Consider the following 17814-nt stretch of genomic DNA (forward strand, 5'->3'; position numbering starts at 1 on the left):
CAGTACTGCACTATCCGTCGAGGTCAAAGTCACGGTGGCACTCGTTCTACACGTCGGGTTCTTTTCAGGCCTCAGCTGGCAACATGTGTGGTCTGTCTCAGCATGCCACACATTGCTGCATTAGACAGGTCACTGAAGTCCTGTACACACACAGGAGGGACTTGATCAGCTTCCCTATGACCAGGGAGGCACAGAGTGAGAGGGCTCTAGGATGCTCCAGAATTGAAAACTTCCCCAAGGTGCAGGGAGCAATAGACTGTACGCACACTGCGATGCGGGCACCTTTTCAGGATGCAGAGGTTTTCAGGAATCGCAAGGGATTCCACTCCCTGAATGTCCAACTCGTTGTCGACCACCAGCAAATTATTATGACAGTGAATGCTAAATTTCCGGGCAGCAGCCATGATGCTCACATCCTGCGTGAGAGCACTGTATCTGATTTGTTTGACAATCAGCCACAAGGTCAATGCTGGATGTTTGGTGACAAAGGATGTGGCCTTGCTACCTGGCTGATGACCCCCTGCGTGACACCCATTCCAAAGCCGAGAGGTGATACAACGAGAGCCACAGAGCCACTCGTAATATCGTGGAGAAAACCATTGGAGTGCTTAAGCAGCACTTTAGATGCCTGGACCACTCAGGAGGCAAGCTCCAATACCACCCTGAGCAGGTAGCTCAATTTGTGATGGTGTGCTCCATGCTGCAATAACTTGGCTATCAGGAGGGGATAAGAATTGCCTGATGAGTCTGACAGTCCACCTCACCAGAGAGTGGAAGAGGAGGACGAGGAGGCAGATGCTGACATCGGCCCACACAATCAGGCTGACGATGAAGCCATGCCCCCGCCCCCCTGTAGACCGCATGAAAGGGCCCGTGGTGGCATGATAGCTGCAAGAGCCTTACATCAGGAGCTCATCAATGAGCGCTTTGCCTGAAAGAACGTTGGTGTTATTTACAAGACGGACACACTGATGGGTGTGCAGGTGATACATTAATGGTGGGCATCACCTTGGTGACAATCAAAGTTTAAATTGATTGAAGTTAAGTGTAATTATGCCCTTTGATGTTAAGGAATCACCAGCATGTAACGGTGCAACTATCTGAGCCAATGCGCAACAAGGTTTTGTGAAATAAAGAACATTTAAACCGAACAGTTGTCTGAAATCATCAGTATTTCTGCAGAACCAACCCTTCCCCCCCCCACCTCCCACCCCTGCTTCTCCTCCCCACCTGTACCTCTTCCCCTTCCCCTCCTGACTCCAAGCCACCTGGCCGAGGAGCTCCTCAGGTGATGCTTCATTAGAGGAGGATGACGGCTGAACCGCTGCTTGGACAGATACAGGAGAGGATGGTCCCAAGGTGGGAATGTGCTCTGAGCCAGAAGAAAGATGTTGCTCCTGGCTCTCATGTGTGGTTGGCAATGGGGGTGTGGCACCTTGGGTTGCAGTGCCATGCTCCGGGACTACTGGGAGCCCTCTGCCACCAGTGTTCCTGGCTACCAGCTCCAGGGCCTCCACCATCCCTTCCATGTTATATATTATTTGTTGGACAAAAACTCGGTGCCAACTGTGTTCTTGGTGCTTAGTAGGCTTTTTGTTGCTGGTGAATCTCCCTCGTGCCTCCCACAACAGCCAAAGCACACACCACAGCCATACACGCCTTCACTCCCTCTCAGCTCCCTCGCTCTCTGTCTCCTCTTCTGCACATATCATGATGACCGTTGACCTTCTGAATCGCGGGAGTCGAGCATTGTCATACCATTGCTAAGGACAGTGACGCTTTACGGCAGAAGGTCAGCAAGATTTAACGTTACCGCTCATTTCATATTGCTCGTGCTAATGCCCAATTTCAAAAATGGAGACTAGGTGCTTTGAGAATGGGTGAGAAGCCGGCGATCTGAAAACCCATTTTTACCGCAGACGCCAGAAATAACACCCATTTTTGGGCGATAAGCACAAAAGTGTAAAATCTAGCTCCTAGTCTTTCTTCTTATCCCCTGCTTGAGAAACAAACAGACACCAATCAAAGTGTATTCCAACACAGTGGATAAGAGGAATTTTTCGATTACTTTGACAAGCTAACAAATTGATTAGTATCTGGGGAGAAACAACTTCCGTTTAGCATATCAACTTTGTCTAGATGCCCTTGACTAGAACTTGAGAATACACGTTGCTTTTACAAAACCTATCATTAACAGGAGCTCCTTTTCCAATCCTTTCTTTTGAAAAATTGTCATAAATTCCTGAAACGTGACAATGATATTCTGTGGAGTAGGCCACTTTCAGATTGTCTGTAAATGTATTCTTCTTTAACACTGTTCTCGACCAGAATAGTAACAGCAAGATAGGCAGGTAAATGCATCACGACCATGAACTACTGGTTACATAAAAGCAAATAAAAACCTGCCAAACAATTTTCATGGATAATGTCCTCTAAAAGCAACAACAAAATGTTATGATATATATATATATATATACACACCACTGCCATATTACGTGATGTAGTTCAATTTCCACTTTATCTTGAAGCAGGTGGCCAGCCAATTTACCTGAAAGAATGATGTTTGCAACAAAGGTTTTTCTGAGGTCTACATCACAGAGAATAATGGAGCGGAGAAGGCTCTCATGGATTCCATAGTGATCTTTTCCGATCATCTCTGGTCGAAACAATATCTCTGGAGCCCTGGAACAGGGAGGGGAAAAAATCACAGTGAATTTGTGCATTCATAGTACAGTCACCATGCATTTAACATCTTAATTTATAGCACAACATTTCTTACTGTGTAAAAATTATTAAAGAATATGGAACGGCAAATCTCAACAGCGGGACCTGGGGGTACTTGTGCATGAAACACAAAAAAAGTTAGTATGCAGGTGATCAGGAAGGCCAATGGAATCTTGGCCTTTATCGCAAAGGGGATGGAGTATAAAAGCAGGGAAGTCTTGCTACAGTTGTACAGGGTATTGATGAGGCCACACCTGGAATACTGCATGCAGTTTTGGTTTCCATATTTACGAAATGATACACTTGTTTTGGAGGCAGTTCAGAGAAGGTTCACTAGATTGATTCCAGAAATGAAGGGGTTGACTTATGAGGAATGGTTGAGGAGGTTGGGCCTCTACTCACTGGAATTCAAAAGAGAGATGATCTTATCAAAACTTATAAGATTATGAGGGAGCTTGACAAGGTGGATGCAGAGAGGATGTTTCCACTGATGGGGGAGACTAGAACTAGAGGGCACAATCTTAGAATAAGGGGCCACCCATTTAAAACCGAGATGAGGTGAAATTTCTTCTATTGTAGAGTTGTGAATCTGTGGAATTCGCTGCCTCAGAGAGCTGTGGAAGCTGTGAATAAATTTAAGACAGAAATAAACAGTTTCTTAAACGATAAGGGAATAAGGGGTTATGGAGAGCAGGCAGGGAAGTGGACCTGAGTCCATAATCGAATCAGCCATGATCGTATTGAATGGCGGAGCAGGCTCGAGGGGCTGTATGGCCTTCTTGTGCTCCTATTTCTTATGTTTAAAGCTCCTCACCACAGGCAGTATGGTGACTATGTACTGCAGCACCAAAGCATTGTGCTATAAAGCAGAGAGATGCATATTTCATTCTCCCAACCTGTGGAGTTCCTATTTCTGCTGCGTTTACAAAGAGACCAGGGTCTGGATTTCTCTTTTCTTGGCAGGATAGAACTTGTGCTTACCACTCCAAACCTGTCACAATCCTAACCCATCCTCCTATGTTTTGAAGTCCTATTCCATGCAGGATCCCTGCCGCCAATAAGCAAAATGCAGGCAATGCTGCAGCAGGACTGCAGAACAGGCCGCCAGCTATTTTAACAGGGCAGAAGTGCCTGAAAGAGAATAAGGCAAAAAAAAATTTTCAGGCCCTGGCCCAACCAAGATCTACGCAGGTGATGATTTGGAGCCAAAATGGAGGGAGAAGTGCCTCTGCTAGATCCACTAAACAATCATTTTCCTTCTGTTAGTCTGGGCAGCAGCAATAAGATGGGTGGGAGGGAGGAAATTAGACCGGGATGCCGGGCCCCGTCTCCCCATCAGCATGTACGCATGGTGGGTGGGAAAGGGTGGCCAGCGAGAGTCCCAGCGGGGGTGGGGCAAAGAAAACACAGGTCAGGATCGGGAGGTGGCTGTCGCCTCCATTCCCACCATTTCTGCCGCTACATTGCTTGATTTTGGGCGGGGTAGAAGAAGAAAATCAAGATCCAGGTCTTTCTCCAGAGGTAAGTAAAGATTGGTGGCTTAGTTATTGATGGCGATCACTTGCTCACACTCTCAGCTAGCAGATTAAAGAGTGTCATTCGTGCAAAACTCTCAGTAAAATGAGAATTGTTAAATGTGAGCTGGTATGTCACAGAGGAGAGGGCAGTGTGTTAGTAGAGGATAAATGGAAATTGATGGGAGTACTTTGCTTTGCTTGAACTTTTACAAGAGAAGAATATTGGGAAGTAAATCTTGAATTGGTTGACAGCATAATAAAGTATAAGAGAAGTAGGTTAAGCTAAAGGAGGAAACATGCCAGGAGCGATCCAAGGATGCTGAGGCTTTGCCCTACAAGTTTCTGTCTGGTAGTCACATGCTTTGTCCACATCGCGATGCAGTCCCTTTCGCGCCATCCAGGACACAGCATTGTGCCCAGGGGCTCTAATGTCATCACGGATGCGGGTGATGATCCTTTGTGAAGAAGTCATTAGCCCTTCTGAATAATGCAACTTAATACTTCTGTGGACAGTCACCATGTTGCCAATAATAACTGACAGCCATGGTTACCTTGAGAGTCACCGACAGTGCCATACCCATGTTTTGAACTTTTCTGCATATATTCTGTAAGCAGATAGACCAGCACTTTAACTGCCTCCCTGCTAAACTAGAGAGTCACTGCCAGATAGTTGTGCCCGATGCGATGGTAGGTACATATCAGCAGGTGCGATCAGTACATTCCTGATGCCATCTGACATCTCTGGCAGCTTTCTTTGCTCATCCTCTGCACACAATTGCTGAAGGATTAATGGGCCCAAGTTTCGAGCCTAGAACGGCGCAGTCGCGACCTGGACGCCCGTTTTTCGTGTCACAAAGTGCGCCTAAAAAAACCCTCCAGATTCTCCACCTCCCTGCAGGTCCTCTGGCCCTCGGCGCAGCGCAGCAGGAGCTGTAGGGGGCGGAGCCAGGTCCCTGCGCTGAAAACAGTGCCGGGACCTCTGCACATGCGCGCTACAGTGGGCGCGCAAGTGCAGTAGCTCCAGGCGCCCAAAACTGTGTGGGAGGGGCCGAAGCACGCAGCCCCTAGCCCTGGCCCAATGGACCCAACACCGACCTGACTCCCGCTTCCCCCCCGCCCCCGGACCGACCCGACTCCCGCTCCCCCCGCCTCCGGACCGGACCCGACACCGACCCGACTCCGACACCGACCCGACTCCCGCTCCCCCCGCCTCCGGACCGGACCCGACACAGACACCGACCCGACTCCGGCTCCCCCCCGCCCCCTCGCCTCCGGACCGGACCCGACACCGACCTGACTCCCGCTCCCCCCCGCCTCCGGACCGGACCCGACACCGACACCGACCCGACTCCGGCTCCCCCCCGCCTCCGGACCAGACCCGACTCCGACACCCCCCCGCCTCCGGACCGGACCCGACACCGACACCGACACCGACCTGACTCCCGCTCCCCCCCGCCTCCGGACCGGACCCGACACCGACACCGACCCGACTCCCGCTCCCCCCCGCCCGCCCGCCTCCGGACCGGACCCGACACCGACACCGACCCGACTCCCGCTCCCCCCCGCCCGCCCGCCTCCGGACCGGACCCGACACCGACCCGACTCCCGCTCCCCCCGCCTCCGGACCGGACCCGACACCGACACCGACCCGACTCCGGCTCCCCCCCGCCCCCCCGCCTCCGGACCGGACCCGACACCGACCTGACTCCCGCTCCCCCCCGCCTCCGGACCGGACCCGACACCGACACCGACCCGACTCCCGCTCCCCCCCGCCCCCACGCCTCCGGACCGGACCCGACACCGACCCGACACCGACCCGACTCCGACCCGACTCCCGCTCCCCCCCGCCCCCCGCCTCCGGACCGGACCCGACACCGACCCGACTCCCGCTCCCCAGCCTCCGGACCGGACCCGACACCGACACCGACCCGACTCCCGCTCCCCCGCCTCCGGACCGGACCAGACACCGACACCGACCCGACTCCCGCTCCCCCGCCTCCGGACCCGACACCGACACCGACACCGACCCGACTCCCGCTCCCCCGCCTCCGGACCGGACCAGACACCGACACCGACCCGACTCCCGCTCCCCCGCCTCCGGACCGGACCAGACACCGACACCGACCCGACTCCCGCTCCCCCCCGCCTCCGGACCGGACCCGACACCGACACCGACCCGACTCCGGCTCCCCCCCGCCCCCCCGCCTCCGGACCGGACCCGACTCCGACCCGACTCCCGCTCCCCCCCGCCCCCCCGCCTCCGGACCGGACCAGACACCGATACCGACCCGACTCCCGCTCCCCCCCGCCTCCGGACCGGACCCGACACCGACACCGACCCGACTCCCGCTCCCCCCCGCCCGCCTCCGGACCGGACCCGACACCGACACGACTCCCGCTCCCCCCCGCCTCCGGACCGGACCCGACACCGACCCGACTCCCGGTCCCCCCCGCCCGCCCCCGGACTGGATCCGACCTGACCTCTCTCTCCCTCCCTCCCCCCGACCCGAACCGAACCGACCTCCCTCCCACCACCCCCCCGACCTGACCCAACGCCACCTACCTGTAAATCTGGTGCTGGGGACGGGCCCTGCCCGAAGTCTCGGGCCCGGCCCGTTCAGCCTCCCTCCCCCTCCCAAATCTCCTCCCCCCCATCTCCTTTCCCCTCCCCCATCTCCTTCCCCCCCATCTCCTTTCTCCCCCTTCTCCCCCCCTCTCCCATCCCTCCCCCTTCCCTCCCTCTGCTCCCCCCCTCTCTCCCTCTACCCTCGCTGTCAGAAACACAGCCACTGACAGACAGAGAATGAGAGACACACAGACAGACAGAGAGATAGCGACACTGACAGAGACACACTGGGGGGGGGGGGGGGGGGGGCATCCCAGCACGCTGTTGGAGGGCTCCCGGTGCTGCAGTCGGTAAGTAGAAAATGTTTTATTTATTTTTTTTTTTGATTGATTTATTGGTTGATTTATTGATGTATTTATCATTTATTATTGATGATGGCTCTTTATTTGTAAAACTGAAGTGTTTAATGTTTGTAAACTTCCCTTTAAACCCCTACCCCCCAACATTCCCTACGCCTGATTTTCTAAAGTGTAGACAAGGTTTTTTCGAGCGTACAAAAATCTTCACTTACTCCATTCCAAGTTAGTTTGGAGTAAGTTTTCACTCACGAAACTTTGAAATCAGGCGTAAGTGGCCGGACACGCCCCCTTTTGAAAAAAAAATTCTGTTCCAAAGTGAAACTGTTCTAACTGACTAGAACTGGAGCAAACTAAATGACGAGAATTCCGATTTCTAAGATACTCCGTTCTACACCAGTTGCTCCAAAAAATCAGGAGCAAATCATGTGGAAACTTGGGGCCATAGTTTTATGGCACCAGCACTTTCTAGACTTTGATAACTAGGTTCTCTGATTGGCTACTAAAGGTTTAAAAAAAAACACCCGACATAATGTTGCAATGTTACGAGCCACATGCCGCTGGCATAATGCACTGACAGCAATGTTCAGACTTTGAGAACAAAAGCACTAAAGAACCCCAGAGACCAGTGATCCTATAATGGACATGTTAAGTCAGATAGAATAACATCCATGTCCTGTTATCATGTGGCCTGACAATAGCACAAGAGATTAAAAACTCTTCCCTCATTCAAATCCTTAAAACACATATCAGGTCAAACAAATAACACAGCTGTGATCTTTTGAATAACTTGGCTCTATTATGGCAGGAAGTCATTTGCAATGTATTGAACACGATTAGTTTGCTACAATATTGCCGATTAGTTGCAGGAATGAAAAATTGACATAAAAAATGTGTGTTTTGAGTGGAAAACTCTATTTTCCCATTTACCGTGATTGAAATATGCACAGTGCACAAGTCAACAATGAATGACAGTGAAACCTTTGTGAATCCAGTTTGCGTTTGACGGTTTAAAGTTTAAATAAAAATACACAAAGTGTTGCAAAAAAAAGTTAGTCGCCACCACTTAAAACATCCACGTTTAAAACAGGCAATCACTGATATCGTCTAGCAAGCGCTAACCATTATCCATTTGTGTTAACACCAATTTCAAAGTTGCCGGCTAAAGCATCTTAAGTATTCTGTTTATTTTAGGCAGAAACAGCTGTATTAAGGGTCTCTGAATGGAATGAATTATTATCTTTTTTCGCACTGATCATTGTGGAACTTTATTTCAATTAAACTCAGATTATATCGAATTAAATTAGGTTGGTTCTGTGAATTGCAGGATTGAAATTTAATCAGTCTCCTCGTTTCTATGGGCCCAAATTCAGCCCACCCATTTTTTCGGCGCACTCACGTGAGATGCGCCGACTTCCTAGGATCAAAACAGCGGCAAAAAGATGTCCTCGGATTCTGGCCCCTCTGTCAACTCTCCCGGGGCTTGGCGCGGCGAGTCCATTGGGGGGGGGGGGGGGGGGGCGGGGGGGAGGAACTGGAGCTCTGTGCCTAAAAGTGTGCTGGCAGCTGTCCGCATGCGCAGTAGAGCGTTCGCGCATGCACAGTAGCTCCTTCCATGATGATGATGATGCTGTGTGCTGCAGCGTGGGACCCGATGCGTCCCGCCCCTATTCCGGGCTGAGTGGCCTGCCGCAAACAAGCCGGCTCACGCTGAGGCTACAAGAAACAGGTTGGTGCGGGGGAACTTTTGATCGGGGGGGGGGGGGAAGAATTTTAATTGGGGGGGGGGGTGGGGAGGGGGAAGGAGAGTTTTGATTGGGGGGGGGAGGGGGGGGAAAGAGGACAGTTTTGATCTGGGAGGGGGGGGGTGGAGGAGGAGCGTTTTGATCCGGGGGGAAGGAGAGAGGAGAGTTTTGATTGGGAGGGGGTGGGGGAGGGGGGTAATGATGAGAGTTTTGATGGGGGGGTGAGAAGGAGGAGAGTTTTGATCTGTCCGGGGGTGGGGGGGGGGGGAAAAGAGAGTTTTGATGGGCGGGGGGGGGGGGGGGGGGGGAGGGAGGAAGAGAGAGGGTGTGATAACTGTGTAGCCAGTAATTTTAATGAGCTTACTCAAGACTTTCCTTAACCCTGTTCATGAAAATACTTTCCTACGAGCAGGAGGTACTTCTATTTTTTATTTGGATATTTTGAAAAAATTATGTAAATATGTTTTGTCTCTACTTTTATTTTTGTAGTTTAAGCTTCCATGAATGCTTCTGTTGTATAGGAAATTAACTTTGTGAAGTTTCAGTCCTGTATAGCTGTTTGCTCCTATTTACATTCTTTAACCAAGTCATTAAGTACCTACCTGCGCTGATTTCTTAACTCTCCGCAAGGGTTTTTGTGCGGCCACAAGTGGCCACATACGCTGGCCTAAGTTAGTTTGGAGTAACTATTAGCCGTCCAAAGTGGCCAAAACAGGCGTAGGTGGCTAGTAACGCCCCCTTTTGAACAAAACTAAACTAAACTAAAAAAATCCTAATTAACTCACTTACACTGGCACAAGTTGAATGTGCAAAATGGGGATTTTTAAGATACTCCAGAAAAATCAAGTTGCTCCAAAAAAAAACAGAACAACTCCTGGGCAATTTTGGGCCCTATATAGTTAGAGCCAATTTCTTCAGACGGAGTAATTTAAGCTCAGGGCAACAGCCTGCCCTGATCTGACTATTTATAAAAGTGTGTTAGTCTGTGCAGTCAAAGAGGTGACGAAGGAAGATGGGGTTATAGAACCAGGTGCAATCCTATACACAGGTGAGAAACCGGATCACAGTGGGTCGTGTCTCCTCTGCCGCATTATCAATGCTTCCCTAAAAATGACCAACTGTACAGATTTTTTGTCAAATTATAACCAATAGAAAACTTAATGCCTTTTCTTTATCTCCCCTGCGATGGTGGGATAAATGGAAAATAAATCATCAGAAACTCAGTCCAGCGCTTGGCTGCAAGAAAGACAAACAAACAATCAACTTGTTGGGCTGCATTGAGGATGAGCGGGAGAGAAAGAGAGAGATAGTTTCTTTAAGATTGGTCACTTAGCAAAAAGAGAGAATGTTTAGGCCCATATTACACACTATCCCATTATATTGGCCAGCGTGTGTCGCAGGCAAATCACATTCACACAAACGCACTTGCTATAAGCGGTGGAGACTGTACATGCAATCAATGTTTTAAGAAACATAGAAACATAGAAAATAGGTGCAGGAGTAGGCCATTCGGCCCTTCTAGCCTGCACCGCCATTCAATGAGTTCATGGCTGAACATGTAACTTCAGTACCCCATTCCTGCTTTCTCGCCATACCCCTTGATCCCCCTAGTAGTAAGGACTTCATCTAACTCCTTTTTGAATATATTTAGTGAATTGAGAAAATACATGCAAGATTGACATTTTTTTTTAAAACTTAAGCTTAGAATGCACAGTATAAAACAGAGCCGCAGTACTGATTCCTGCTACCACATTGATATTGAAGATTGATCTAGGCTTACTGTAGGGCAAAGAGCAGAGCTTCAAAGACTTTGAACCCAGCAGAACATCTGAAGCTTTGAGGCTTTAAGATAGATATAAAACCATGATCATCATAGAACTTCAGCTTGTGGGTAGAGGCACTCATTAATAATATTCAGGGAAAATTACACAGAACTGTTGATTTCTTCTTCAATGGAAATGTTGATCATTTTTTCAATAACATTTTTCAATGAATTTAATAGAAAATGGAAACAAATTGACTTTGATCTAAAATTCAACATTCAGTCTACTACAAACGAATGTGTTCCTTTATGCAAAGATGTTTGAAGGTGGCAAGACAGAAGCAGACTATTATTAATCTGTATTACGTGATCAGTCACAGTTCTTGCTTTGCAGGTGTGAATAAGGGTTGCCACACAAGGCCTTTATGCGAATTCAAACTGACTTCAAATTCAGAACAATCCTGAAATGGGAGACTTGGTACCAATACAAGTCCAAAAACATCATTGGCCCTTGTCTTCCTGGCAGAAAATGAGGGCAAAAAGGTCCAAATACGGGGTGCAATGCGATGCACCAGATCTGTGTCTGCGCTTTGGGCGCTGTCATTGGTAAATGCTGCTGTGCAGTTAAGGGTTGCAAAATTCATGAGAGAACCCCCACAGTATTTGGACTCATTGGAAAGGAAATTTAATTTGGAGCTATCTACCAGAAAGTTTGAAATCCTAAAGTGCATATGGAAGAAACTACGAACTTTAATCGAATTTGGGATTTTACAAGGCAAATTGAGTCTGTGTGGGCAGGGCTAAACGACTAAAGGATAACTATCCTAAAAGGAAGCCAGTTTGAGTATTGAAGCTGTCTGGGGTATTGAAACTAAAGTAAATTGTCTGGAGAATTGTGGATATTCAAAAACCCTTCTCCCCAGGAGACATTAACATAGAAACAATTGACCCAGAGATAGCTAACCATTATCCTGATCTGGAAAACCATTCCAGCCCATACATAAAAACAATGGCACATCCAGCCTGCATGAAAAACCCAAGCACAGACAGACACTGCAAATACCAAAGCTAATATTTCCATCAAGAAGCAGATTTGGAACACTGACACATCCGAGACAGGTCAACATTTAATGAGCCCGTCAAAATATGACAAAGAAATATCAAGCCCTCCAAATTTAAACAAAGAATCAGGGCTGATTTGGCGTGAAGATTAGAACAGCTCAAAATGTATAACTGGGCCCTGCTTTAACAAAGGGTATGCTACTGCCTCAGAAGGCACTGCTAGGGATGCTTAGCAGAAGGTATGCACACAGCAGCCTAGCATTAGAGCATCAAGAAGGGAGAAAGACCACCGCAGCAGTTTTTAAACTGACTTCTCCAGCCTCGAAGTCCTGCTATTGTAAGGGAAGGAAGAGTATCACCATCACGGCAGCAACCGACCACAGCCAACGTGGTACCACCAAAAACACCGTGATCGACCAACTTCGAAACAAAACTCCACAAGGAAGAAACCGAAGAATCGAAAGTTTCCACTCTACAACCTAGCCCTGATTACCAACAGGTGAAAACATTATGTAAAAAGACTTTGAAACCTATTTCTAACGAAAGAAAATGGGTATTTACCCCATAAGTCCTAAACGCGCCATACCGCATCAGCGGACACCACCCAACTGAAGATTGTGCAGTAAGAAGTCTTCTCCGACGGTCGGGATATGGCAAGCAGAACCTACAGAATCCAGCGAACCCCGAAATCGCGAACCACCGCTAACTACCAGTAAAAGATTGGTAAGTATAGTCCCTGTTTGCCCTGGAGTCTAATCTAATCAGTGTTAGGTATTGGGAGGTGGGAGGTGTATTATTCATTGTAACCCCTTTGAATGTGTGATGTACTGTTCTTTATTTGAGTAATTATAAGTTTGACATTGTATTTTCTTGTCTTTAATAAAACCAAAGTTCTTTTGCACCAAACCAGTTATCTCTTGCATTTTATCACATCCCCCAAATAGATCCAGAGCCTAGAACCCAGAGAGTGGGAGCGATTCGAACCGCTCAGAAGGTCAGAGGTGAACCTGACCCCCACACCACCCCCTACAAAATGGCGACCATGAAGGGACTCTGGTATAAGGGATGTGATGCAAAGAGTGCTGTTTTGGAAGAAGGAACCAAGATGGAAGAGAGGATTTCCTCCTATGTGTATAAGAAAGTGAATGTCACTAAAGAGTGAGTGCTTGATCTATTGCGTGCTGAGCGTCCGGGAGACGCTGCAGCCCAGAGGACAGACAGCAAGCAAGGACCAAAAAGAATCAGTAGAAAAGGTAATTTGGTTGGTCTGTCGACAGCGACAGGTCCAACTCCTAGACAAAACCATTGAGTCACTACAGGCAGAACTATGGGAATGCACAGAGACATTACATGAAAGAGCTATGGCAGGAGAAAGGTTATGGGGAGAACTCCGTAAGCTAAAACATGGAAAGGCCCAGCTAATGGAAAGGTTTAAGAACAGTCAGGACTATTTTGAGTGTCAGGTTACCGAGGCTAAAAATAATGAAGATATACTGCGGGAGGAAAGCACTCGCTTCACCCTTCAAGTAAAAGAGCTGGAGGAGAAATTAACAGGCAGTTTATAAAGTAGCTAGCACTAACGGGTTTGAGACAGGAGACCACGGTCCCTGCCAGCAACAAATCAAAAGTTTAACCCTTGCTCTGTCCAAGGCAAAAGGCATGGTATGCCTAATAAACCCGGGTACGGCCAGGGTAAGCCTGGAAGAGAAGGAGGAAACTGTTCAACCACCACCTGTGGCGCCGGTGACTACACCGGTTCAGCAACAACCTTCCGGATATAAAAGGGGTCGGAGGGTCTAGTAAGGAGGAGGAACTGAGGGAAATCCTTATTAGTCGGGAAATTGTGTTGGGGAAATTGATGGGATTGAAGGCCGATAAATCCCCAGGGCCTGATGGACTGCATCCCAGAGTACTTAAGGAGGTGGCCTTGGAAATAGTGGATGCATTGACAATCATTTTCCAACATTCCATTGACTCTGGATCAGTTCCTATGGAGTGGAGGGTAGCCAATGTAACCCCACTTTTTAAAAAAAGGAGGGAGAGAGATAACAGGGAATTATAGACCAGTCAGCCTGACATCGGTAGTGGGTAAAATGATGGAATCAATTATTAAGGATGTCATAGCAGTGCATTTGGAAAGAGGTGATATGATAGGTCCAAGTCAGCATGGATTTGTGAAAGGGAAATCATGCTTGACAAATCTTCTGGAATTTTTTGAGGATGTTTCCAGTAGAGTGGACAAGGGAGAACCAGTTGATGTGGTGTATTTGGACTTTCAGAAGGCTTTCGACAAGGTCCCACACAAGAGATTAATGTGCAAAGTTAAAGCACATGGGATTGGGGGTAGTGTGCTGACATGGATTGAGAATTGGTTGTCAGACAGGAAGCAAAGAGTAGGAGTAAATGGGGACTTTTCAGAATGGCAGGCAGTGACTAGTGGGGTACCGCTAGGTTCTGTGCTGGGGCCCCAGCTGTTTACACTGTATATTAATGATTTAGACGAGGAGATTAAATGTAGTATCTCCAAATTTGCGGATGACACTAAGTTGGGTGGCAGTGTGAGCTGCGAGGAGGATGCTATGAGGCTGCAGAGCGACTTGGATAGGTTAGGTGAGTGGGCAAATGCATGGCAGATGAAGTATAATGTGGATAAATGTGAGGTTATCCACTTTGGTGGTAAAAACAGAGAGACAGACTATTATCTGAATGGTGACAGATTAGGAAAAGGGGAGGTGCAACGAGACCTGGGTGTCATGGTACATCAGTCATTGAAGGTTGGCATGGAGGTACAGCAGGCGGTTAAGAAAGCAAATGGCATGTTGGCCTTCATAGCGAGGGGATTTGAGTATAGGGACAGGGAGGTGTTGCTACAGTTGTACAGGGCCTTGGTGAGGCCACACCTGGAGTATTGTGTACAGTTTTGGTCTCCTAACCTGAGGAAGGACATTCTTGCTATTGAGGGAGTGCAGCGAAGGTTCACCAGACTGATTCCCGGGATGGCGGGACTGACCTATCAAGAAAGACTGGATCAACTGGGCTTGTATTCACTGGAGTTCAGAAGAATGAGAGGGGACCTCATAGAAACGTTTAAAATTCTGACGGGGTTAGACAGGTTAGATGCAGGAAGAATGTTCCAAATGTTGGGGAAGTCCAGAACCATTGGACACAGTCTAAGGATAAGGGGTAAGCCATTTAGGACCGAGATGAGGAGGAATTTCTTCACCCAGAGAGTGGTGAACCTGTGGAATTCTCTACCACAGAAAGTTGTTGAGGCCAATTCACTAAATATATTCAAAAAGGAGTTTTAGATGAAGTCCTTACTACTAGGGGAATCAAGGGGTATGGCGAGAAAGCAGGAATGGGGTACTGAAGTTGCATGTTCAGCCATGAACTCATTGAATGGCGGTGCAGGCTAGAAGGGCCGAATGGCCTACTCCTGCACCTATTTTCTATGTTTCTATGTTTCTAGGAGAGACGAACGAGTTGCGGGGCGGATAGGGATAGCGGACCATAACCGTGGCGCAGAGTTTCAGCTCAGTTTGGCAGCAGGGAGGAGGGGTAGGCGAGCCAGAGCTGGAAGAGCCAGAGCCAGGGCCAACAGAAGTTTGGCCCGCCCACCGGTGCTGGGGGTCAGGGGCCCCTGGAAAGTCAATTTGTGGTTCCCCATACTACCCAACAGCTTAGGGCTATGATAAGCCACCTGGGAAAGCTCACTCCAAAGGGAGACCCCTCGGTTCACTTTATGGAGGTGGAACAGGCAGGGGATGTTAACAGGTGTGATGATGCCGAGATAGTAAAGATGCTCCTCCTCTCACTGGACGGCAAGCTGTACCAGTCTCTCTCTGCCGAGAGCAAAAGGGGGCAGAGGACATGTGCCGCCATCCAGGAAGACATTCTAGAAGCCATGGATGGTAATGATGGGAGTCCCTTCTCCAGAGTAGAGAAAACAGTGCAGCTCACAGGGGAAACCCCACAGGCTTTCGCAGACAGACTGTGGCCTGTGCACCAGAGTGCCTGTGGAGGGGACCTCAACCGGAATCATCTAAGCCAGGATGGGAGAGCCCACTGGCTCTGAAGCCTGGTGGCAAACAGTTTGCTACGAATAAGAACAAAGGCTCAGGCCTGGTTTGACCCAAGAGATCCCCAGGCCACCGAACAGGGAGTAGTCAGGCAACTGACCCTAGCCTACCGGAACAGCAGGGGGACGGAAGAGCACCCATCCAAGGGAAGGGTCCACAAAATCAGACCTAGTCAGGATAAGAGGGAATGGCGCCAGGAGGGGGGTAACACCTCCGATACAAAACGTACCTGCTTCGGGTGCGGAAAGAGTGGGCACTGGAGAAAGGATTGTAGAAATCCATGGAAGAGTAGCGCAGGGAAGAATTCTCTAGCCCCTGCCCAAACGACCGAGACCGAGAAGCCAGTCCCTACCCACACGTTTGATACATTCATGACTGCGCTCCGAACAATGCTAGATGGCCCTGGGAGGGTAGCTGCCGCCACCAGTACTGAAATCCCATCTGCCCCATCCCAGCCAGAACAGTGACTAGGACAAGCGCAGCCTGTTCACCTGTGTTCCCTCGAGTACGATGCGTGGGGGGAGACCGACCGTTCAGATGGAAGTGGAAAACATAGAAACATAGAAAATAGGTGCAGGAGTAGGCCATTCGGCCCTTCGAGCCTGCACCGCCATTCAATGAGTTCATGGCTGAACATGCAACCTCAGTACCCCATTCCTGCTTTCTCGCCATACCCCCCGATCCCCCCAGTAGCAAGGACTACATCTAACTCTCCCACCCCCCCCACCGCCCCGAACACATCCAGTGAATTGGCCTCAACAATTTTCTGCGGCAGAGAATTCCACAGGTTCACCACTCTCTGGGTGAAGAAGCTTAGAAACATAGAAACATAGAAAATAGGTGCAGGAGCAGGCCATTCAGCCCTTCTAGCCTGCACCGCCATTCAATGAGTTCATGGCTGAACATGAAACTTCAGTACCCCCTTCCTGCTTTCTCGCCATAACCCTTGATCCCCCGAGTAGTAAGGACTTCATCTAACTCCCTTTTGAATATATTTAGTGAATTGGCCTCAACTACTTTCTGTGGTAGAGAATTCCACAGGTTCACCACTCTCTGGGTGAAGAAGTTTCTCCTCATCTCGGTCCTAAATGGCTTACCCCTTATCCTCAGACTGTGACCCCTGGTTCTGGACTTCCCCAACATTGGGAACATTCTTTCTGCATCTAACCTGTCTAAACCCGTCAGAATTTTAAACGTTTCTATGAGGTCCCCTCTCATTCTTCTGAACTCCAGTGAATACAAGCCCAATTGATCCAATCTTTCTTGATAGGTCAGTCCCGCCATCCCGGGAATCAGTCTGGTGAACCTTCGCTGCACTCCCTCAATAGCAAGAATGTCCTTCCTCAAGTTAGGAGACCAAAACTGTACACAATACTCCAGGTGTGGCCTCACCAAGGCCCTGTACAACTGTAGCAACACCTCCCTGCCCCTGTATTCAAATCCCCTTGCTATGAAGGCCAACATGCCATTTGCTTTCTTAACCGCCTGCTGTACCTGCATGCCAACCTTCAATGACTGATGTACCATGACACCCAGGTCTCGTTGCACCTTCCCTTTTCCTAATCTGTCACCATTCAGATAATAGTCTGTCTCTCTGTTTTTACCACCAAAGTGGATAACCTCACATCCTCATCTCGGTTCCAAATGGCCCACCCCCCATTCCCAGACTGTGATCCCTGGTTCTGGACCTCCCCAACATTAATAAGAACAGAAGAACATAAGAATTAGGAACAGGAGTAGGCCATCTAGCCCTTCGAGCCTGCTCCGCCACTCAACAAGATCATGGCTGATCTGGCCGTGGACTCAGCTCCACTTACCCGCCCGCTCCCATAACCCTTAATTCCCTTATTGGTTAAAAATCTATCTATCTCTGATTTGAATATATTCAATGAGCTAGCCTCAACTGCTTCCTTGGGCAGAGAATTCCACAGATTCACAACCCTCTGGGAGAAGAAATTCCTTCTCAACTCGGTTTTAAATTGGCTCCCCCGTATTTTGAGGCT

At 49.1% G+C, this 17814-nt stretch overlaps 1 protein-coding gene across 4 annotated transcripts in view; it reads right to left on the reverse strand.

The window, feature by feature from the left end:
- LOC139267356 (uncharacterized) overlaps positions 1-17814 on the reverse strand; it is a 177815-nt gene that overhangs the window by 6126 nt on the left and 153875 nt on the right. For all 4 annotated transcript variants that reach the window (XM_070885560.1, XM_070885561.1, XM_070885562.1 and 1 more), the window contains one exon: positions 2549-2682. In XM_070885560.1, the coding sequence (XP_070741661.1) occupies positions 2549-2682 (134 nt within the window). The remainder of the gene's footprint in view (positions 1-2548; positions 2683-17814) is intronic.

This window comes from Pristiophorus japonicus, chromosome 7, assembly GCF_044704955.1.
Source record: "Pristiophorus japonicus isolate sPriJap1 chromosome 7, sPriJap1.hap1, whole genome shotgun sequence".
Taxonomy (NCBI): domain Eukaryota; kingdom Metazoa; phylum Chordata; class Chondrichthyes; family Pristiophoridae; genus Pristiophorus; species Pristiophorus japonicus.